Source organism: Dunckerocampus dactyliophorus, chromosome 9 (genome assembly GCF_027744805.1).
Source record: "Dunckerocampus dactyliophorus isolate RoL2022-P2 chromosome 9, RoL_Ddac_1.1, whole genome shotgun sequence".
In the NCBI taxonomy this organism is placed as follows: Eukaryota; Metazoa; Chordata; class Actinopteri; order Syngnathiformes; family Syngnathidae; genus Dunckerocampus; species Dunckerocampus dactyliophorus.
In genome coordinates this window covers 5,258,828-5,283,325 of record NC_072827.1, presented here as the reverse complement: position 1 = coordinate 5,283,325, position 24,498 = coordinate 5,258,828, and the positions used below count along the sequence as shown (strand labels likewise).

General features: G+C 39.3%; 1 protein-coding gene across 5 annotated transcripts in view; it reads right to left on the bottom strand.

Moving 5' to 3' along the window:
• Window positions 1-24,498, bottom strand: part of LOC129187237 (contactin-associated protein-like 5) — a 125,577-nt gene that overhangs the window by 46,140 nt on the left and 54,939 nt on the right. For all 5 annotated transcript variants that reach the window (XM_054786189.1, XM_054786190.1, XM_054786191.1 and 2 more), the window contains 7 exons: window positions 23,760-23,963; window positions 21,974-22,161; window positions 21,175-21,318; window positions 13,754-14,030; window positions 13,530-13,676; window positions 13,293-13,452; window positions 4,662-4,768 (listed from right to left, as the gene is read on the bottom strand). In XM_054786189.1, the coding sequence (XP_054642164.1) occupies window positions 4,662-4,768; window positions 13,293-13,452; window positions 13,530-13,676; window positions 13,754-14,030; window positions 21,175-21,318; window positions 21,974-22,161; window positions 23,760-23,963 (1,227 nt within the window). The remainder of the gene's footprint in view (window positions 1-4,661; window positions 4,769-13,292; window positions 13,453-13,529; window positions 13,677-13,753; window positions 14,031-21,174; window positions 21,319-21,973; window positions 22,162-23,759; window positions 23,964-24,498) is intronic.

The following is a 24,498-nucleotide window of genomic DNA, read 5'->3' as shown; positions in this document are numbered from 1 at the left end:
TTTCCCGCGACCCAATTTTGCAAAAATGACAACTTTGTTCACAACTTGAAAACATTTTTATAAAAATTCTTTAACGTTTCAACTGCTATTAAAATGACATTATTTTTCCTCATAATATTACGAATTTATTCTTTATTATTCTTTTTTCTCGTGAGAACACAACTTTTTTCTCTTAATATTTTGTCTTTATACTTTTTTTTTTATTTTCCAACTATTTCTTCTTGTAAATGTTCTTCTCATAATTACGACTTTATTCCCAAACTATTTTGACTTTATTCTCACAACATGAGAACTTTTTCCGCAATGTAATTTTCCAGAAATGACAACATTTCTGGTTGTTTTGTTTGCTTCTCATAACATTACAACTTTAAAAAATAACACGTTTTCTTTGATATTTCAACTGTATGCTACTAAAATGACATTTTTTTCCTCATAATATTATGAGTTTATTCTTGTAAAATTGGGACTTTTTTCTTGTGAGAACGTGACTTGTTTTACTTGTTTTATAATATTACCACTTAAAAAAAAATACTAATTTGTTCTTCAATATTTCACTTGTTGACGCTTGTATGGTATTTAGGAGTGTTAAAATGGGGTTTTAAAACATGGCCTGCACAACTGGTGCCAGTTTTATGGCCACAGTTTGACCCTGGAACAGACTAATTGACTTTCCATGATTCCTTCTACTAGCTCGGGGATTTGCCTGGCTGAGAAGAAGCAGTTTGGGAGAATGTGAACTCGACGTGCCTCTCAGGGAGTTTATGATGCCTTACTTATTCTCACTTGTCATCCTTTCCTGTCCGTGCTTTTAATACACACTCATTTCTGCCTATTTTTAATTCCGGCGGCGTTCCTATCTGTCATGTTCCATCCCCCAGAAAAAAAAGAAGTATGTGTTTGCGCGCATAAGAATAAGTACATCAGTATGCCGGGGCAGGAGATACGTGCAAATGTCAAGGTGATGATGCAGGATGTCAAAAAAAAAAAAAAAAAAAAACATCACATGTTGGAAAGAGTCTAATAATAATAACACTATTTAGGACCTCGGCGGCAACGTGACAACATCACAATCAGGACGTGTTGCTGCTTGTCTTGTTGCACACGTGATCGAATTGTTGCATAAAGTAAATTTATGAGAAAAAAAGTTGCAAATTTACTAGATTCAACACCTGAGGACTGCCACAGACTGAAGGGCTCCATGCCACGCTGTATCGCTGCAGTCATTCAGGCAAAAGGAGCCACCCGACCACATAGTCATACTTTTCAGTTGGACGTTTTTAAAATCCTTTTTTACATTTTTTTTTACCGGTCAGAACTAGGGATGCTCGATATTGGCTTTTTGCTGATAATCGATATGCCAATATTGTCCAACTCTCAATTTCCGATATCAACCGATACCGATACCATCACACGAGGCAGCAAATTCAGCAAGGTTTTGCGACTTTAGCGCTCAAAGTGCTATATCGACTGTCATCATAGGGAAAAAAAAACATTCCGATATTGACCGATATTACATGTTTATGCCAATATCGGGCCGATATTATCAGACATCCCGAGCCATAATATGGGATTTTCATCAAGTTTCAGTTCTAATCATCAAAATGAATAGAAATAAAGATTTGAAATATATCAATCTTTGTGAAATGAATGTATGTAATATTCAAGTCTCACTTTTTGAAGGAAATTACTGAAATAAATAAACTTTTTCCTCATATTATAATTTATCGAGCAGCACGTGCAGTTCCACATTTTTTAGCTTTCAACATTATTTTTTTCAAATTTCCAAATATTTCAGCTCTATATTAAACAATTGTAAATGTTTTTGCAACTTTTTTTTTTAATATTTGGAATTTATTTGTGTGGAATTATTATATAAATTATTATATGATGTTTTTTTTTTCCATTTGTGCTGTTTTTTTTTTTTTTTTTTTTTTTTTACATTTTTCAGCTTTTTCAACTGTTTTCTGGTAAATTTTATTGTCTGAATATTTTGACTTTATTCTCAAAATATGATGACTTTATTCCCATAATATTAAAACTAATTTTCCAACTAATTTTCCAAAAACTACTGCATTAGTTTGTTTCTCATAAAATTACAACTTAAAAAATAACACATTTTTCCCTTAATATTTCAACTGTATGCTACTAAAATGACATTATTTTATTCTCTTAAAATTGCAACCTTTTTCTCATCATTCATTTTCCAACTATTTCAACTTTCTTCTTGTAATCTCTTCTTATAATAAGCTTTTTCCATAGCCCAATTTTCCAAAAATGACAACTTTATTCGTTGTTGTGTTTGTTTTTAATAATATTACCACTTAAAAAAAAAGAACGTGTTTCTTTAATATTTCAACTTTATGCTACCAAAATGAAAACAGCAGTGTTCCTGTTATATAGAGAATCTTTATCCTTAAAAACAGAAGAGTGCTCCTGCCTTATAGAGGATCTTTGAGTAGCTTTTTTGTGGAAAAACTGCAGAGCGTTGCTGTTATATACAGGATCTTTTTTGTGTGTGTTTTTGTAGTGTGTCCTTCCGCGGCCCGGTACCGGGCTGTGGGTCATTTGGTACCGGGCCGCAGAGGAAGAAAAAATTTCCATTATTTCATTTTTTTCACTACACACGTCAAACAGCGACGTAATCGTCTCTCTGGAAAAACTTGGCTGGACCTTGAACTGGTGGATGGTGGGTCGGCATTCATTGTGCTTTTAATTTGATGTTATTCATGTCCCCCCCCTCTCCGGTCCGTGGGAGATTTGTGGGAACACAAGCCGGTCCGTGGTTCAAAACAGGTTGGGGACCACTGATATAGAGGATCTTTGACTATCTTTTTTGTGGCATGTCACCAAAAACAACAGAGCCCTTCTGTTTTATAGAGGATCTTTGACCAGTGTTTCTGCAGTATGCCCTTAAAAACAGCAGAGCCCCTGTCATAAAAAGGATCTTTTACTTGCTTTTTTGCAGCACGTCCTTAAAAACAGCAGTATGCTCCTGTCTTATAGAGGATCTTTGACTCATATTTTTTGCAACATGTCTTTAAAAACAGCAGCGCTCCTGTTACATAGACGATCTTTGACAAGCATATACATAGTGTGTTTTAATGTATTGTTTTTATTTGCCAGTGAACGTGTTATAAACAAAAAGAAAAGTCCGGCCCCTGATAAATTTAACCTGCCAGCCCAATACTTCTAACTTTTTGAGAGTAGCATACGTATGTAAGTAGGTACATAAGTAGGTATGTAAGTAGATACGTACATAAGTACCGATAGGTATATACATAAATAGGTACACAAAGAGGTATGTACGTGTATGTATAAGTAGGTATGTAAGTACTGTAAGTGGGTATGTGTGCATATGTAAGTTGGCATGTATAAGTAGGTATGTACATAAGTGGGTATATATGTAAGTAGGTATGTATGTGTATGTACGTTGGTATGTACGTAAGGCGGTATGTACAAGTACATAAGTTGGTATGTACGTGGACGTAAGTTGGTGTGTATGAAAGTAGGCATGTACATACAGTATGTACGTGTACATAAGTTGGTATGTATATACAGTACGTATGGTGTATGTAAGTTGGTGTATAAGTAGGTACTGTATGTACCTAAGTGGGTATGTGTGCGTATATAAGTTGGCATGTATAAGTAGGTATGTACATACAGTAAGTAGGTACTGTATACCAGTAGAGGCTGTTGTACACTCATGTTGAAGACGTGTGCAGCTCCACCTCGTCTGTGTGTTTACGTGCCTGTGTGAGCATCTTAGGAACCCACAGCAGACAATAGCCGGCCAAATATAGAGCCATAACAGCCAATAAACAATAGAAGAAGAAGAAGAAGCAGCAGTTAAACCGGCTAAATGAATCTCCGGTTGAAGGAGTAGGACGAGGAGGAGGAGGAGGATGACGGCAGGAGGAATATGTTTTTAACAAGGATACAAAAACGCGACGGCGCCAGGACATCAGTGAATATGCGTGAGTCACTGAATGATTTTTTTGCGTCCAATCCAGTAGATTGATCGTTACAATTAATAGCAAATTTGAACTTTGAGAGTGTTGAAACAAGACAGACGTGAGGAACTGTTGTGGAAATGTGGAAATGTGGAAATGCCTGTCTGAGAAAAGTGTACAAAGTGTACGGTGAGAGATTTTACAGCCTTAAAACATATATAATTTGGGAACCTACCCCCCGCGATAAACGAGGGAACACTGTATATAAGTATGAACGTAAGTAGGTATACGTGTAAGTAAGTTGGTATGTATGTAAGTAGGCATACATATGTCAGTACATGTGTGTATATATGTAAGTAGACATGTACATAAGTCGGTATGTACGTAAGTAGGTATGTATGTGTACGTAAGTTGGTATGTATGTAAGTAGGCATGTACGTATGTAGGTATACAGTATGTGTACATAAGTAGGTATGTATGTAAGTAGGTATATTCGTGTATGTAAGGTATGTATGTAAGTAGCATGTACTTAAGTCGGTTTGTCCTTGCACGCAAGTTGGTGTGTATGTAAGTAGGCATGTACATAAGTAGGTATGTCTGTGTATTTAGGTTGGTATGTACTGTATGTAAGTAGGTATGTCCGTGTACGTGGGTTGGTGTGTATGTAAGCAGGCATGTACATAAGTAGGTCAGCTCCATGAAACCACTCACAGTCATGACATGTCGCTCCGGAGTAGCCTGTTCCAGAACAGTCGCAGGAGAAGGAAGTCCACGTCTGCGAGCAGAGGCCCCCGTGCTCACATTGGTTAGGAACACACCTGCAGCACAACCACAGCGACATCATAATGTGGCGGCCATTTTGGCTCACGCAATGTGCACGTCTCCATTTAAAAACCTAAAAGTCCAACATCAGCATTTTGGGGGAAAATCCACCTTGAAAAGTTGCACAAAGGGATTAACCCTCAGCTTGTTTTGCTTTTTCTTTGGCTTTTGTAGCTTTTTTTGTTTTTTTGGTCATGCTTACGTCAACAAATGCACTGTTAATACAGGGAGAAGAAGAACAGACACAGGAAGTCGTCAACATTCAAAGCAGTGAGCGTCCCCTGTTGCCAGAGTCGCTGTGCTTAACTTCTTTTTATGCTTGCGTGACAGTGGAACACGCACAGCCGAGTGCCCTCCCAAAAACAGACGTGTCAAAGTCACACAAAGCAAACAGCCGGATTCACCCAAATATAGATTTTTCTTTGGCTTTTTGCCTTTTGTGTGTGGTCCGGAGGCCCACAGGACATCCTAAAAATATAATTTATAATAAAAATTTAATTAAAAAAACAATTTAACAAGAAAACATAAAAAAAAAATCTGCAGTAATTTTACAAGACTAAAGTCTAAGTATGACAAGAAAAAAGTTGTAATCTAACAAGAAAAAGTCTTAATTTTATTATCATAAAATGACCATAATCATGATGATAAACATAATTCGATTCCTGTCATTTTAGTAGCACACAGTTGAACTATTAAAGAAAAAAGTCGTAACATTATGAGAAACAAACTAAACAAACTAAAGTTGTACTTTTTGGAAAATGGGGTTGGTTCTAATATTATGGGAATAAAGTCAAAATATCTTCAGAATACAGACATAATATTCAGAGAAGAAGATTCACAAGAAGAAAGTTGAAATAATTGAAAAAAAAAACAAAAAAAACAGCACAAATGGAAAAAAACGTGATTTCATAAGCATGAAGCCAAAATATTAAGAGAAAAAAAGTTGAAAAATGCAAAAAAAATTGTAATATTATGAGGATAAATAACGTCATTTTAATATCATAGCAATGAAATATTAATTCATTCAATCCCAGACATTTTTTAAAAGACAACCCCTTCATTAGCGGCCATTTTGGCTGATTTTTCAAGGCACACAGAATATTGTGTTGTATGGCTACATAAACATGGAACCTACCAAAAGAAACATTAGACTTCCGTCTTTTATCAGGAAAAAAAAAGTTTGGTTCAATCTTTTTCTGTTCTTTAGTAATCAGCAGTTGAACATAAGTAAGTTTCAGGAAAATATCAGTTCCTGACTACAAAAGAGAGAAAAACAGCTTTTTATGAAAAGATCCATTTCAAACTACGTCTTTGGTATCGAATGAGTTCAAGAATAATACGTTATAATATTATGTGAAACCATGAAAACAAAATAAAGTAATAAAAATGATGACTTCGTTCCTATGATAGTGTAAATAGCACAAAGGCTAATGTGTGAGTCTACATTATGTCTTATTTTCTCTTATTATGTCTCCTATAGTGGGTTATAGGAGTGAAAGGTGACTATAAGGGTGTTATTTCATGTCTAGAGGCCTCTATTCTCAATCTCTATTAATGTTCAAAAGTGTATTTAGAAGGTGGTTAACAGGTTTTGTATGCCCTAATTACCAAAATATTCCACTTATAAATAAGGAATCCTACTTTTGACACATGTATGCCAGTTAGTACTGTTCAAATGTGACTTAACACGCTGCTTGTACAGTTTTATGAAGGTGAAATATTATTTCTATGATTTCCTGTGGGAATGTTCCACCTTAGATGTGCCGCTGTATTTTTCGCTTATCATCATTTTTTCTGCCTCACTTTTCAACGGGACCAAATACCGCGCCGTCATCTTTTATTCTTCGGGAAGATGTCTCGCTTCATTTTACCACTCCCCTCCCGAAAAAGATTAAAATGCCACATGCAGGCCACGTGCGGATTAAAATGTTCTTCAAGTCCAAGAAAAAGTGGGCACTTGAACGCACGGAAGAATGAGCGTTGCGCCTCATCCAAAATAATTACGCACCACTTCCATACGTTGGGCTCAAAAGTCAGTGAGTGCCTTATCACCAGTTTCTTTCGCACTTTCTTTCCATTTTGACATAAAGTCATGTTCGATTTCAAACTTTTTAGCAGAAGGCCGGTTACATACAAATACAACAAAAATATAATTTGTATGATTGAAGAACTACAATACATGTCTGTCCTCCAAAAACATGCAATCCTATTGCTTTGATGCTCACAGCCACTAGGGGACACATTTGCATTGCATGATATGCCGTGGTGTGCGCTTATTTACTTTACTGCACGGGGTAGGTGTTCATTTCAGGGCTTAAGAATCTTCATATTACCATCAAATAATCAACATTTTTTGTCATATTTTCCACCAATAAAACACATTAAGTTAGCATATGTAATACAAAATAATACATAACTTATTTGGCCTTCATTCATACCTTTGAACTCCACTTTAAATGGAAGCTTTACAGATGCCATGTGTGTTCTTCGAAAATTAGGACATTTTTGTAAAAATACAGTAGACGCTCCTACAACGTAAATAATCCGTTCCGAGAACCTTTATGTTATAGGGTTTTTATGTTATACAAAGCGTAAAATACATGTAAATAGCCTAATCCGTTCCAAGATCTTCCCAAACTCACCCCTTTGGCACTTCAAAATATTCAAAGTCCACCAAATATGGTGGGAAAATATAAGAAAACATTGGCATAAACATAGTAGAGTAACATTCCAATATAAAATAAGGTAATAAATAAGATTACTGTAAATGAATAAAACTGAAAAACAAAAACAATCCTACCGTTCACGAGACGTCTTGATCAGGAGCGCAAGCGGAGGCAGGAAGGAGGAGGAGGACTAGCTTGATTCGAAACGCGACTCAGAGTCTAAGAGTCAGCTGGTCTCAAGGACAAACGCACACGCACTACATCATCAAGTGTTAGTCTGAACTTGCACCGACTTGAGGCATTAATAAAGTTGATTAAAAAAAAAGACTTGCACTGACTTGACGCTTTGTGTTATATGGAATTTCTTCTGTAATACGAAGCAAAAACTTTACATAAATTCTTTATGATCAGTGGAATTTATGTAAAAGGAGGTTTATGGTATGCAAGGTACTACTGTACAAAATATTAGCATCATGTTTCACTTTATTTTCCATAGATAAAAACAATTCAAATAGAATCAATTCAAATATAACATGTACTGTAATAAATACGCTATGCAGCAACACAACCACTGTCTAAGCTAGTTTTGGTTTTGTCGACAATCGCTTATGTCAACATAAAATTTGAGCATCGGAGGGGTAATATGTACGAAAAATGGGTCAGTTTATGTCGATGTGTTGTATTACTATGAATGTCATCATTATCGTTTAGCAGCAACATAACAGCTGTCTATGCTAGTTTTGGTTATGTTGACAATCGCTTATGCCCACATTAAATGTGAAGGGGTAATCTCTATGAAAAATGGGTCTGTTTATGTCGACGTGTTGTAGTATTATTAACATCATCATTTTTACTAAGCAGCAATATAGCAGCTGTCTAGACTGGTTTTGGTTATGTCAACAATCACTTGTGTCGACATAAAATGTGAGCATCGAATGGGTAATCTCTATGAAAAATGGGTTTGTTTATGTCAACGTTTTGTAGTATTATTAATGTCATCATTATCAATAAGCAGCAACATGGCAGCTGTCTAGGCTGGTTTTGGTTATGTCGACAACCGCTTATGTTGACATAAAATGTGAGAGCCGAAAAGGTAATTCTATGAAGAATGGATCTGTTTATGTCGACATGTGTTGTAGTATTATTAATGTCATCATTATCGCTGAGCAACAGGGCAATCGCTGCCTGGGCTTGGTTTGGTTTTGTCGACAATCGCTTACGTCGACACAAAATGTGACAGCAGAAGGGGTCATTTCGGTCCATTTATGTCGACGTTTTGCATTAGTATTAAAGTCATCGTTATCGCTAAACAGCAGCATAACAGCTGGCTTGTATTTGGTTATGTCGACAGAAATTGTGAGCGCCAAAGGGGTCATTTCTATTAAAAAAAATGGATCCGTTTATGTTGCCGTGTGTTGTATTACTTTTAACGTCATCATTATCGCTAAGTGGCAACACAACCACTGGCTAGGCTAGTTACTGTGAACAATGGGCCCGTTTATGCCGACGTGTTGTCGTATTATTAACGTCAACATTATCGCTAAGCAGCAACACTACCGCTGTCTAGACTAGTTTGGGTTATGAGGACAAGCGCTTATGTCGACATAAAATGTGAGCGCCGAAGGGGTCTTTTCTTTGAGAACTAGGTCCGTTTATGTTGATATGTGTTATTATCTCTCATCACTGTTGAGGCTAGTTTTGGTTATGTGGTTCCACTGTTCTAGCTGCTATGTCTCAACTCTGTGTACCACTCAAGACTGTCCTTGGTCCATTGTTGTTTTACCAGCTCTGGAGTCAAGTCCACACGCTCCCTTACAGCCGATCATTCTTCCCCATTTGTTTGGAAGGCGCCCAAAAGCCGTGCAATAATTCCTGCAGCGTCCTTGCCCAGATTTGTTCAAGAGGCTGAGGCTTGTTAAAAGAAGCGCTCTCACCTTGACTGGAGAACAGGCGTTTATTGGATTTCTGCACAAAGACCGAGTCACACATCATCTGATTGACGTCGTCTCTCACGGCCTCTGCTCTCACACGCCGAGGCTTCAAAGCGAGCATCTGTAATTTCAAACACTTTCACTTTCTGCTAAGTGAGGCATCGGACGCCGCGCAGATCCGATGGCGGCTTAATTACCATCTATTTTTGTTTGTTGTCTCGGTGCCATCCAGGGAGACCCTGGTGGCTTTGCTGTCGGCTGCAGGAGCCAGCGTGCAGCATGTTGATAGCGTGGAAGCAACAAAGCGTCTCACACACTCACCAAGTAGACCAGCTAGCTGCTTGTGACGATCAATTCAGTATTTCCCATTCATTCATTTATTTGTAGAAATAGATTTGGTGCTAGCTGTTAGCCCTCTCTCATAAACACATTATAACGGGACCGTCTGTGAGTATAGCTGGTCGTTCCAAGTCCGTACAATAGATGGCGTCGTAACTCCTAACACACCTCATACGCACCTGAGAATAAGAAGATGTAGGAGGAAGGATCAGTGTTGCCTACTTTGTGATTTTATCGCTATGTTTAGCGAGTATTCAGACCACGCAAAGCTCGCAATCGAGCAACCTTTTCTGGTCTTATTGGACGTATCGCTCTTCTCGACGAGAACCACTCACAGGCGGCTTCATCTTACTTGTGACATAAAAAACGAGGATTGTACGATAATTATATTTGGGAAATCCGATAACATTAAAAATAGCTCCGATAACCAATAATTTAGAAAAAACGCTTCAATGAGGCGAGGTTACCCGTGCAGTGCAGGTGAGCGAATGAAGCACCCCTTTCTCCTTCTGCCTGTGACGTTATCGTCCTGTCGAACTTCCCCTGAGCTCACTTGTAAGCAAACGTTCACTTTATGAGGAAGGACGCTGTGCCAAATGTTCCGCAGAGGAAAAAAAAAAAATCAGCCACCTGAAACGCTGTGGCTTTTGAAAAGACCTCCTTGGTGTCTCACCAGCTGCTCTGAGCGTGTACCCGAATACAGTGCGCCTTGCTGGGCCACGCCAGGTGGCTCCTCCTGCTCTATATTACGGTTCTCCTGACCTCCGTAGCGACACACCGAACATGTGCCCAAATACAGTGCACCTTGCTGGGCCACAGCGGGTGGCTCCCTCCCCTTTATACTCTGGTTCTCCTGATAGTAGTGACGTGGTAGGAGTAATGTCATGACATTTGATTAGGACTAATCAACAGGTACACTTGGTCAAATCCTAATTTGTTCCAGTCCTTCTTCCCTCCAGGTGTGCACAAACTACACTTAAATCTAAATTTAAAAAAGTAGATGTAGAAACGTTATTGGTTATCGGTACCGTATTGGCCTTGGGAAACAGAGCGTCATGGGTGTCAGTTTGAAATAAAAGATATCGTGCATCTCTTAAAAACAAAAAAAGACGCGACAGAAGGAAGTTCATTTATATATATATATATATTTTTTTTAGGGTTTTTTTGCTCACTTTTTGTCTCCCACAGCATCTTTAAAAATGGCATGCACACGCTTAACTCTTTCAGTACCAAAGACGTAGTTGTACGTTATACCCAAACGCCCGATCCAAACAACATATTCATACGTTTTTTACGTTTTTTTGCGGAAGAGGCAAAAAGAGGTGATGACGCAACTGCCCAGTCAAGGACGCCACTTTTAAAACAGGTTTAAGCCATAAAAACGGCAGAAGTGCATTTGATAAAAGCTCGGCATGGATCTTTTGCATGTAGACCACAAATTGATTGCAGCTCTGTGGGTAACATTGCAATAAGGCAATTGAATCTTGTCTTCACTTAACTGCTCTCTCTGGGTGTTCTGAACACCCGATTGTATCCCAGTGCCTACAGTAGTTGAGACTGAAGCAACATGTGTCAAAAAAATTATTATATCGATTATCGCCGACAATTTGTAGCGCAATTTGTTAGCGTGACATGCCTACCTGAGAAGGGGAGAAAGCGAAGACTTTGGTCTTCGGGCAACAACATTATTCTCGGAAATGTACAACTTTTTTTTCTCGGAAATGTACGACTTCATTCGCGAAATCTCTTTTTTTTTTTTTCAATGCGACCCTAATACTCCGCCGTACAGCTCTCGTCCTAGTCGGAGCTCTAGCATAGGTGGGACAGCTGGAGTCGAGAGCTACTACAGATACTAGAAAAAAGTTTGGACCCCCTGGTGTTGTGCTCATCACATCTGCTTTACATGCAGAAGGTCCTTGGGTTGAATCCCCAGTGAAAGCATACAATTGTCCTTAATTGACTTTACATGATTAATAACATAGCCGGGGTATTAGCATCGCATTAGCATCCAGCCTTGATTAACGCTACCTGGAAGACACATTAGCGTGATTACAGTTGATGGAACTGCACTACGTTCTGCTGACGGATATTTGGAATGTGTTGACTCTTATGTAGGGCTACAGAACCTTCACATGCGCTCTCCCTGAAGGCCAGTCTCTGCATGCTAAAAAAAAAAAAGCCTCAGTGGGGGGGTGTACACCTGAGATGTTTATGCTAAGTGCTACTACATAACGGCCGATAAACAACACAATGGCCTTAAAGGCCATAAAGTGTCTGCTCGCCGTGGTTAAATCAGATTATTTCCTCACTTTGCAGCCGTTAGAAAGGAAAGTACACAATCTGCTAGAATACACAGTGCTACGCTGCATACATTCACACCTACAGGATATGCGCCGGTAAATGTTTTCTAATGAGCTCGTTAAAAGTGCTGATGAGAGAAAAAAAGGGACTTTCTGCACATTTCGCTTCATCGCTTGAGCATCTGATGGTGTCATCGTGTCCCGCGGCGCGCCGTTTTGCGTCCAAAGCTCGGGAGCTGGAACGGCGCGATATTCCACAGGGAGTTAACGAGGCGGAAAAAGACAGCAGCGGCTTTGCCAGTTTGTCTCATCCCGGACACATCCGGACCTTCACCGAGGCGCCGGTCCTGCCGCACCTGCTAAGCAGCCGCCCTGCAGCTGAGCGGGCTAATGAGGGATGGCGCGCCGCACGGCGGGCTGCGGGGGAGCAGCTCGTTAGCATAGACCTCTGCCAGGGAAGACTGTCACCCGATTTTTGCGGCCGCCTAATTGGATGTTCCTGTCAGCGCGCTCGCCGTCGGGGAGTGTGCAGACGCGCGACTTCCCGCCTGCAGTCGGCGGTCCACTTTTGCCACCGCTGCCATCTTGGATCGTCTTTGGCGAGCTATTTCAGACAGGAAGTGTTTTTGTCCGCAACATAAGCGTTAGTCTTCAAGTCAGGAGCACGCCGAAGTAACAGGGGGCGTCATCACCCCGAACTATGACGTTACTTAGCCAATCAGACACTTCAAAAGCTATTTATGGAAAAAGAATGGAAATCAAGGGAACAAAAACAAAACAAAACGAGTCAAATGGGATCCATGAAGGAGAATCATGTGACGTCCTGAACAGGAAACACCACACACCACAATAATCTTGTCAACACTAATCTTCCACTCTTCACTGTCATCGGTTATGATGACGTGTTTCATATTTTTAAGTTTCATCTTAAAAATAGAAGTTATTATTACGTGGACGAGGGTCAAAATCAAATCAAATCATTTCCCCACCGTTTCCTCTATAAAAATAAAACAAAAAATACAACAGATATCAAATTCAGTTCAATTCAATTTAATGACTGTATTTTCCCACCATTTTTTTCGATGAAAAACAAAATAAAATAAAATAGGTACTATTGTCAGCTGAATTACATTTGATTAATTATTAATTTATTAATTATTTTCCCACCATTTCATCTATGAAAAATAACAATTAAAATAAAACAGGTAATATCAAATTCAGTTCAATTCAATTTAATAATTTCCCCACTTGAGGTGAAAAGCGCAAGAAAAAGCGAGTCCCTACCTGTCCGTAATGGCGCAGGTGTCATAGTGAAGATGACTAAAGGTTCCCAGCATGCCTTGCTGCACGTGGCTGAGGTTGACAGGCTGTCCGTCGATGGAGATGAGCTGCATGCATCCTTGGAAGGCCGGAGACGAGGACTGACAGTCCGTGGTGGGACATCCTGGGATCAATGCCATGAGGTTTTTCGGAGTTTTCGAATGCGCTTCTTAAAGCAGGGGAAGAAAAACCTCCACAAACCTCCAAAGTGAAAAGTGCCTCTAGACTGAAGCGGCGCCGCGGACACTTCAATCTGGGACGACGGCTCGCTGTCCACCGTCAGACTGATGAGGAAATTCCTGGCCTCCAGACTGACGGAATGCCACAATCCATCATTGACCGTGTAATCTGCGGCGGGACACAAGAGTTATTTGCTGCCTGCGATCACTTCCTTTATTTATGTCTCAGGTAAAACCTGGCCTCACCTGGAGAGACCTCCGACTTGCGCCCGGAGGCGTGCAGGGTCAGGTGCAGGCGGCGCTTTTGGATCTGGAGCTGCGCTCTCTGGGGGCCGGGGCCGAGCGGCACAGACAGCAGCAGCCCCTTCGGGTTCCACGTCCGGAACTGGAAGCGGGCGGAGAAGCCCCCGGGGGCCGCCGCCCCCGCCGCCGCCGCTGACGGGAGTGTCAGGAAGCTGCTGTTGGCGCTCAGGAAGGTGCAAGCCGCCATCTGGGGCTGCGAGCAGGAGAAGGTCACGTTGCCCTACAGCGGGACAAAGGCTCCAATTTACGCCTATTTTAGGAGAGCGCGTCTCATGCGAGCGTGAACGCTATTTGTATGGAAATCATGTGACGCGCGCACCCATATATGGTAAAGAACCTTTCTCTCACCCCCATGGAAATAATTACCCTCCAACTGCTTTCATACGTTTTCAGACATTTTCACCAACATTCTTATCCCCTTTGAGGGCAGTCAGATACACCACAGGTGTCCAAAGTGTGGCCCCGGGAGCATTTGTGGCCCGCGTCTGTTGTTTTAGTGGCCCAAGGCACCCTCTAAATATATCTAAATATAACATTTAACAAGAAAATAACGAAGCAAAACAGCAAAAATGGAACAATCTGCAGTCATTTTACAAGAATATGGTCAAAATATGAAAAGATTTCAAGAGAAAATGTCCTAATTTGACGAGAATAACCGTGTAATATTGGGAGGAAAAAATTCTGGTCACAAGTAAGAAGCGGAAAGTTACATTTTTAATTCAATGTCATGACTTAAGTCGCTAAAGTGTGAAAAACAAACAAAACAACCAATATTTTGGATAATTTTGTAACATTGGTTCGCGGGAAAAGTTCGAATGTTATGAGAATAAATTGAAAATATGATGAGAATAAAGTCATAATTACAGGAAAATATTTACAAGAAGAAAGTTGAGATTGTTGGAAAAAAAAACAGCTGTAATTTTACAAGAATAAAGTCCAAATATGAAGAGAAACGAGTCGTGTTCTCACGACGAAAAAAGCCGCGGTTTTACAAGAATAAACTCGTGACATTATGAGGAAAAATAATGCCATTTTCGTAGCATAACTTGAAATATCACCGAAAACATTTGTTACTTTCTAAAGCTGGAACGTTTTTAGAAGCAAACAAAACAACAAATAAAGTTGTCATGTTTGGAAAATAAAGTCAAATAAAGTCAAAATATGAGGGGAACAAAGTCATAATTATGGGAAGAAAATTTACAACAACAAAGTAAAAATAGTAAAAAAAAAACCCAACAACAACAGCAGAAATAGAAAAAAAAACAGCTGTAAAAAGGATAAAGTCAAAATAGAAAAAAGTCACAATTTGACAAGAATAATGCTGTGATATGATGAGGAGAAACTGTTCCATTGTTCCACAAGTTCCATTTTTTAATCAACGGTATTCAATTACTGAAGTCGCAAAATTATGAGTAACAAACAAAACAACAACCTCAGAAAAAGTTCTAATGTTAAAAGAATAGTCAAAATATGAGGGGAACAAAGTCATAATAATGGGAAGAAAACGTACAAGGATCAATTTGAAACAGAACATTAAAAAAAAACATGAAAAATGGGAAAAAAACTGCTACAATTTTAGAGGAATAAAGTCAAAATATGAAGAGAAAAAAAGTTGTATTCTAACAAGGAAAATAGTCACAACTTCACAAGAATAAACTCCTCATATTATGAGGAAAAATCCTGTTCTTTTACTAGCATAGAGTTCAAAGAAGCATCAAGCAGAAACATTCAAGAAAAAATGTCGTTTTTTTGAAGTCGTAATATGAGGAACAACCAAAACAACAAACAAAGTTGTCATTTTTGTCACATTTAGTTGTGGAAAGAAGAAAGTTGAAATCGTTGGAAAATGTAAACAAGCAGAAATGTAAAAAACTGTAACGTAAAACTGAAACTGAAATGTCAAAACAAATGTAATTTTTCAACAATAAAGTCAAAATATGAAGAGAAACGAGGAAAAAAGTCACAATTTTACAAGAATGAACTTTAAGGCAAAATAGACAAAGACAAATATTACAAAATATTTGGATAGTGTCATATTTGAAAAATTCACTTGCCGAAATAAAAAACAACAACAATAGCAGAAATGTAAAAAAGCAGCTGCAATTTTACGAGAATAAAGTCAAAATATGAACAGAAATAAGTCGTATTCTAACAAAAGCCGCACATTTTTGAGAGTCATAATAAATACGCAGAAAACAGGTGTAATTTTACAAGAATAAAGTCCAAATATGAGGATAAAAAGTCCTATTCTAAAATTCCAAATTCCAAATATTCCAAAATTGTAAAGTTGTAAAATTATGAGAATCAAAACAAAATAGTGGAATTTTTGTAGAATTTGGTTGCAAAAAAAAGTTATAATATTACGCGAATAAAGTGAAAATATGGGAATAAAATCATAATATTGTAAGGAGAACATTTCGGAAGATTATTAAACAAGGAAAAAAAATGGGCAAAAATCGTTGTTGCTGTTCTTAACCTGAGCTAACATTAGCTTGTAAATAATATTGTTTTTAAAGGGAAGAAAGCAAAGCTAAAATCTCCCAGTTAGGTTTCACGTTTGGATGATTTGAATGCATGTATCGTGTGTAGTAGTAGCATTTAGCCTAATTTCTTGACATAAAACAGAAAGGTTGTTTGTTTTTTTTTCCAGAGAGGCTGCCTTTCAGGCTAACTCGGTAGCGGGGCTGCTTGTCCGCTAGCCCGTGCTTACGTCTCAGATAATTACAAACACAGCTATAGTTCATAAAATAAACGTAACTAAACTACAAAAAACATATGCACATGGTCTTTAATGTACACATACGACGTCAAATTCAGTGAATGGCGAGCATTGTTGTGTTCAAGTCGGCGCTGTGTTGATACGAGGCTTTTGGAAAGGAGAGGCTACTGCTAATTGCGCCGCTGACATCAGCCTTCACACCTCCGCGTGATTTGGGAAGATGCCTCGTCTCCAACACCCCCGTCATTCCCGGGAGGTGCTAATTGGAGAGAAAAATCAATACCCCTCGGGGGGGGGGGATATCGCCCAAGTAATGTCAGGGGAAGGAGACGGGCATCTCCAAAAGAGATAGGAAGCAGCCGAAATATACATATCAAATACTAATGATACTTATTTAAAAAATACGCATATCAAATACTAATTACATTTTACACACTACATCAAAATTATGTTTTAAAACACACACATATAAAATACAAATTGTTTTCACGCACACTGTATATCTTATATCTTATTAATTTTATTTTTGAAATATAGTACATATCAAACAGGAATTATTTATGTAAAATAAACATGACATCAAAGACCAATATACATATCAAATATGAATGATAATTTTGAAATATGCAATGGTAATTTCATTTTTGAATATGTATGGCATATACTAATATGAAATAATGACATTTTTGAAATCTACATAACAAATACTAATATTTTTATATGTAATATGTATAAGATATACTGATTATAGCAAATGCTAATGACATTTTTGACATATACAGTACCTGTGCATATCAAACACTTGTAGTTTGAAAGCGTGCACATCAACGGATGAACGGATGAAGGGGGCACAACAAGAAATCAGCAGGAAAGGCGCGAGTGTCGAAGCAAAAGAGGCGAAGTCGCCCGGAAACGTGCCGAAATTTCCAAACAGATGTAGCGAGTCTCTACTTATGAAAACGACAAAAATGCTACGATACTAACATTAGCATGCTAACAGTGCTAAAATGCCGCATGGCAGAGCTAAGTGTCTGCGTCTGTTAATGCTTCCGAAAATGTAAAAAAATGCTATGCTAATATTGAACACCTGACATGATAGCATGATGAAGTGTTCATACAGGTTTCTACTCAAGAAAACAGCTCAAATGTTACTATTTGAATGTTAGCATGTTAACAATGCTAAGGTTAGCGTGATAAACTTAGCATGATACCGCTAAGTGTCTGCCAATGTTAAACAGAATAAAAATGCTAATATGCTAGTGTTAGCATGCTAGCAATGCTAACAGCTAGTATGCTAACACGTAGCGTAATAGAGCGATGTACCAGGAATGCTCTGACGCTTGAATGGTTTGAAATCTGTTGAAAAATGAAGGAGTTGGAGGACAAAAAAGGGCAGAATAAAAATAATTATCAAGGAAAAATTGTTAGAGAATTTTGAAGAATTTTTGTGTAAAGTCACACAAAAATGGAAAGCCACGAATCCAAACTGAAATCTTAACATCAATGATTGGATTAGTTTACATGACGATAAACGTGGTCTCAAGAAGGGCATTTTCAACGGGACGCTCGGTGTCAAGCGGTGTCAAAGTCATCCTCAAGGTCGTGTTGCAGAACACCTGTGAATGTCAAAGCCCAGAGAATTCCAAAATCCCACATGAACCCACCAAAAAAACACTTCATTTATAGGTTCCCAAACAAAATGACTTCAATTTAAACTAGGGGTGGAATTCTGCGCGGCGGTTTCCCGTGACGACGGGCGGTGGCGGCCGTTGGCGTGTGCGGCGGTGTTATCGCGGCCTGCGGGGCAGCGCTGAGCAATCACAGCTCCTTGACTCGCAATGAGATTCCCCTCCATCAACCTCAGGGAGATTGTCCCATTGAAATTCCATTCCAGCTTCCATCAGCGCCGCCTCCCTGCTTTTGTTGTCCGTAAAGGACTTTTAATGCTCCAATCACACTTGAAAGGCCGCTGCTTGGCGGGGACCGGCAGCTGGAGGTTAGCGAGGGTCACTGTCTGATTGCCGGCGCAACGAGGATGCTCCAAATCGCTCCATCGCCTTGGAAATGATGGACGCTTTAAGGATTTCGCCATCCAATCTTGGGCTGAAAATTCCAAAATGTGACTACTGGACCTTTCTAAAGTATCGCAAATGCATGCTCGGTGTATGACAGGGGTGTCCAAACTTTTTTCCAGCGAGGACAGCATAGTGAAAAGAAAATGGATGCAACTTTGCCACTGTGATGTTTGGAAATACGCTAAGAAGATACAAGTATACAGCATGTCCAGTATTTCAAGAAAAAAACTGCATGTCAGATTTGTATTGTTAGTTGTATTTGATTTGCTCTTTTTAATATTTTTGCCATTTTTGTCCCAAATATTTCAACTTTCTTTTGAAACAACCTTCTAAAAAATTTTTTTCGGAATATTGCGATTTTATTTTACAAATATTTTGACTTTATTACCATATTAGTACTTTTTCATCAACCTAATTTTGTAAAAATGACATTTGGTTTTGATTCAGTTTCTCATCTCTCATAAAAAAAATATTTGTCTTGAATATTTCAACACTATGCTACTGCAATATCATTATTTTTCATCATAATATTACAAATTTTTCTCATAAAATTGGGATTTTTCTTCTTGTTAGAATACAACTTTTTTTTTCTCTGAATATTTTTACTTTTTACAGCTCATTTTTGCATTTCTACAATTTTTTTTTCCAACTATTTCAACGCTTCTTCTCGTAATTACGACTTTATTCTCGTAACATTACAACTTTTCCCGCAACCTAATTTTTCAAAAATGTACCAATGAATTACAAGCATTGTTTTGCAGTCTCACGTCATATTATGACTTAAGAATTCGGCTTTATGCTACTAAAATGACGTTATTTGTCCTCAAAATATTATGACGTAATTCTCGTAAAATTACAGGTTTTTCTTCTTAGACGACAACATTTTCCTCTCAATATATATTATTATTATTATACATAATATATATGTATTCTTGTAGAAGTACTGCTGATTTTTTTCCATTTGTGCTGTTGTTGTTTTTTGATTATTTATTACATATTTAGAATGTGCCACGGCTTATTAAAAAAAAAAACAGCTGCAAGTCACAAATGGCCGCCGGGCCGCACTTTGGACGATCCCGATGTATGATTTAAACTTTAAAACATCAGTACTGGTCAAAATACATGACTTCTTTCCCATTATGTGCCCAAAACAACAAATATCGGGAAAAGTTCAAAGAAAATCTCATTCATCCTTCATCATTCATCAACTAAATGATGCCTTTGGAACTCCTCCACCTGGCAAACGACCTCACACCCAACCCAAAGGGTGCAATCCACCCTTTTCGGTCTGAGAACCATGGCCTCACATTTGGAGGTGCTGAGTCTTATCCCAGAATCCTCACACTCAGCTGGTAACCGCCTCAGAAAATGTCAGTTGGAATCAAAATTGCACCGTCAGGCATTGATAGCAACTGGACTGTCTCAGGTTGTCTTGGAAGACAATCCTGGTCCTGGTTGCAGTGGCAGGAGGTAAGGCCAGGTTTCCCGGTCTCCGGCCACCTCTTACAGTTCCACCGCGGGGTACCACTGACTCGTTCCCAGGCCAGCTGTGAGACATAATACCACCACTGTGTCCTTGGTCTGCCTCGGGGTCTACTCCTGGCTGGGCATGCCTGGAAAACCTCACGAGGGAGGCGTTCAGGAGGTATCCTGAACCTCAAATGGCTCCTATTGAGGCGAAGGAGGAAACTCATGTCAGTCGCTAGTATGCGCCATCTTGTCCTTTCTGTTACGGCCCAAAGCTCGTGATCATAGATGAGGTGGGAATGTACAGTAGATGGACCGGTAAATCGAGAGATTTGCCTTCCAACTCAGCTCTCTCTTCACCACGGTCCAATAGAGCGACCGCATTACTGCAGACGCTGACAATCTCACGTTCCAGCCTTGCCTCACTTGTGAACAACATTCCGAGATACTTGAGTACCTCCCCCTGGGGCAGGACCTCACTCCCGACCCTTTTCCGACCGAGAACCAAAGCCCCCACATTTGGAGGTGTTGAGTCTCATGCATTAAGCGTCACACTCAGCTGCAAACCACCCTACGAAATGTTGGTTGGAATCAAACTTGCACCATCAGGGCATTAAATTGATCGGAACTGGACTGGTCAGGTTGTCTTAGATTACAATCCTGGTCCAGGTCGCAGGGGCAGTCAGTGTCAGTAGGGAAGTCCAGCCTTCCCGGTCTCCAGCCGCCTCTTCCAGTTCCACTGTGAGGACACCAAGGCATTCCCAGGCCGGCTGTGAGACATAATCCCTCCAGTAATCCATTTGCAATGAGACCACAAAGCTGTACTCTTTCTTTGAAGTATTCCGCCATACAAAATCTATACTACGCTGATGACGACAAAGAAGTGACACATTTGAGCACAGAACAAGAGTGGTTCAAGGACAGAACCTGAGGTAGTCCAAAATCCAGGGTATGGCCGTCTTAAAAACATTGTGAGAATGAAACAACATAAAAACCGCAGCGTCCATTCCTGGTTCTAGTCCTACATCCAGACTGGTTTTGTTCGGTTCTTTAGGAACGGACACAGCCGTGCTATTTTGGACGGGCAGAGAAAAGCAACTTACCACACTGTGTATCTGCGGCTTGCGGCGTTTGGCCAGGTCTATGATGTTGATTCCGTTGTAGTACAGGTTTTCCATGCAGCCGTGAAAGTTCTTCCTGAGGAACGTGCCGGGCTTTCCAGGAAGCGGGATTCCACCGAAGCTCAGCTGTCGTGAAGGGTTGAAGAGAAGACGCTCAGAATCTCACATTCTCATGACCTCAACTCATCTTCTCTGAATGCGGAAGCCAAAACCTCACCCACGCTCACTTAGAAGTTGGAAACAAATCCCTACAGCCGCTTTGCAAAAGGCTTTCCGGGCAGGCTGCAGCTCGCTTCCTGCATCAGATTATTAATGGTGTGGCGTTTGCGGTCATTAAAAAGGTAGGCTTTTCAGGAATTGGGCCATTACTTATGCCCGCCCGCTCTTGCGCAGCTGAAACGTCTCTTTTACCAGTTGAGATTTTATCAGCTTTAGCCAGCTAATTAATGCTAGCTGCATGAGCTGAAAGCATTATGTCCGGCTGACTACGTTTAAAAGGAGGAGGCTTTAAAGGGATCCTGAATATGCACTCGGCTGCATGCATAATGCAGAAGGAGCGAGGTGTGCAGTCCATACTTTATACATTTCCTTCGCTATTAAATGTTGGGAATCGTGCTTTCTCTGCGGCACTCGATAGATGTGGGAAAAAATGACCTCGGAGTATAACAGCAACTATAATTAACCACTTCTCACATGCGTGGTGAAGGCGATGTTCCAGCTTCAAGTGCAATCCTTTTCATAAACTACTCCATGGTAATTTCGCTCACCCCCCCGACCTCACCTCATAGTCCACCTCCAGCGAGTGGGCCTCCCCATGCGTTTGGAAGTGATGTGTGTGGGAGTCCAGCGTCAGGTTGACGTGCTTGTTGAAGCGCTCCACGTGCACGGCGTGCCAGTGCCGGTCGTCCAGCAGGCTGCCCACGGTGACGGCCACGCGGGACAAGCTGCTCGACCTCGGCCGGCTGTCGTCTGGAGAAAACAACAGGGGGCGGGTTTTTGGTGAGTTGGAAGAGCAGGGGCAGAACCATGCAGCACGCCGATGCGTGTACTACCTCGAGTGTCATTTGGGGGTTGTGTTGATGATGCTTTGGGAAAACATACTAGCATACATGGAATGCAGATATCCTCCACGTTTTTGCATCGTTACACCAATGCTCAACGACTTATGGCGGGCGGGGGTGTGCACACCTTTTCCAGCCAGGGCCACAAAGTGAAAAATGAAAGCATGCAACTTCACCACTTTGATATTTTGTAAAGCAACACATGAAGACTTGCTAAGAAATGATACACTAGACATTTCTTACCTTTTTCCCCAGCCTAATTTCCCCCCAAAGTAATTTGGTTTGTTTTTCTCATAAAAGCACAACTTAAAAAAAAAAAAAAAATAACGTGTTTCTTTTCTTTCATGTTTCAGCTCTATGCTTTGATGGAGTATTAGGGCCACGTTGAATAAAAATAATAATCCGAGATTTCGAGAATAAAGTCGTACATCTACGAGAAAAAAAGTCGCACATTTTCGAGAATAAAGTAATACATTTATGGAAAAAAAAGTTCTGAATTTACAAATATAAAGTCATAAATTTCCGAGAATAAAGTCGTAATGTTACCAGAGTAAATTCGTAAATTTACGAGAATAAAGTGATAAATAGTCATAAATTTAGGAGAATAAAATTGTAAATTTTGTTCCAACTTTTTCTCGTAAATTTTCAACTTTATTCTCATAATGTTACAACATTTTTTCTCGTAAATGTATGACATAAATCTTGTAATATTACTTTTTTTTTCTCTGAGATTTACGACTTTATTCTCGAAATATAATGACTTTTTAAAAATATTTACGACTTGATTTAATTAGAGAGACAAAAATTGTAGTATTGCGAGAATAAAGTCATAAATTTACGAGAATAAAGTTGTAAATGGTCGTAAATTCAAGAGGAAAAAAAGTTGTGATATTACAAGAATAATGTCTTAAATTTATGACTTTATTCCTATAAATTGAAACATTTTTTTACGTAAATTTCCCACTTTTTTCCTGTAAATTTACAACTTTATTCTCGTAAATGTACAGATCCAAATATTAAGAGAAAAAAGTTGCAAATTTATGAGAACAAAAGTCATAATATTAGGAGAGTAAAGTGTTAATATGAGGTGTGATGGTGTCATGCGTGTCAGAGGGAGAATAGAGCGTAGCTCTTCGGGAAGGAAAGAAACTTTCCTCTTGCTTTTATTTATAACGTGGCAGCAAAACAGAGCAGTTGAGCACAAACAGCCCTTCTCACTTCTGCCTTCCTTACCCCACCCCCTCCACATGGCCAAGGCCAAAGGTCACAGAAGTCCCCCTTTTTATAGCTGCCTCAGGCAATGCCTTAAAATAATCAGAGATTTCGAGAATAAAATCTTTTTTTTTCAATGTGGCCATCGTACTCTGTCAAACTATGCTACTAAAATGACATTATTTTTTCTCATAATGAAGTTTATTCTCATAAAATTCTTCATAAAAGAAATTCTTCATGATTCCAAAGCTAATCATGTGAATATTAATTCAGTATTAATATGAATATTTTCACCTAAATTGAGGTAGAGGTCCAGTTTCCCTCGGTGCAGCTCCAGAGTGATGTAGTCTCCTCTTTGGCCCTCCCCGTGCAGCAAAACGCCGTCGGCCCGCTGACTCTTAAACAGCAGCGAGATGACATCTTTCACCGTTGACATGGACTTCTGGTTGAATCGATACAGCAAGGAGCTTCTGCCGTCAAAGTCGGCCACGTAGGACTCTGACAGGGAAAGAGACAGAGCGGTGTGACGCCTCAGAAAGAGACAGATGTTCTCCGTCAAGTCTGAAATGCGGATGGCGCAAGGTCATGCACCTGCAGCCCCCAAAAAACGTTGATATTTTGTGAAATATGCAAAGAAGTTACCGAATATATATTTAATGTATATTTTTCCTCATTTTTGCCTTTTTTTCTTTTTAAACAATCTTTGTAAATTTTCGTCTTGTAACATCATTACTTTATTCTCCTAATATTCTAACTTTTTCCCCGTCCTAATTTTCCAAAACCTACTCACTTTATTTTGTTTTGTTTGTTTCTGATAATACGACCCCAAAAATAAATGTTTTCTTTAATATTTCAACTTCATGCTACAAAAGTTTTGTTTTCGTAAACTTTTTCTCTTAATATTTTGACTTTATTTGTGTGAAATTGCAGCTTTTTTTTCATATCTGCTGTTTTTTTTTTTTATTTTGCATCTATTTCAACTTCAAATTTTCTTCTCATAATTATGACTTTATTCCCATAATATTTTGGATTT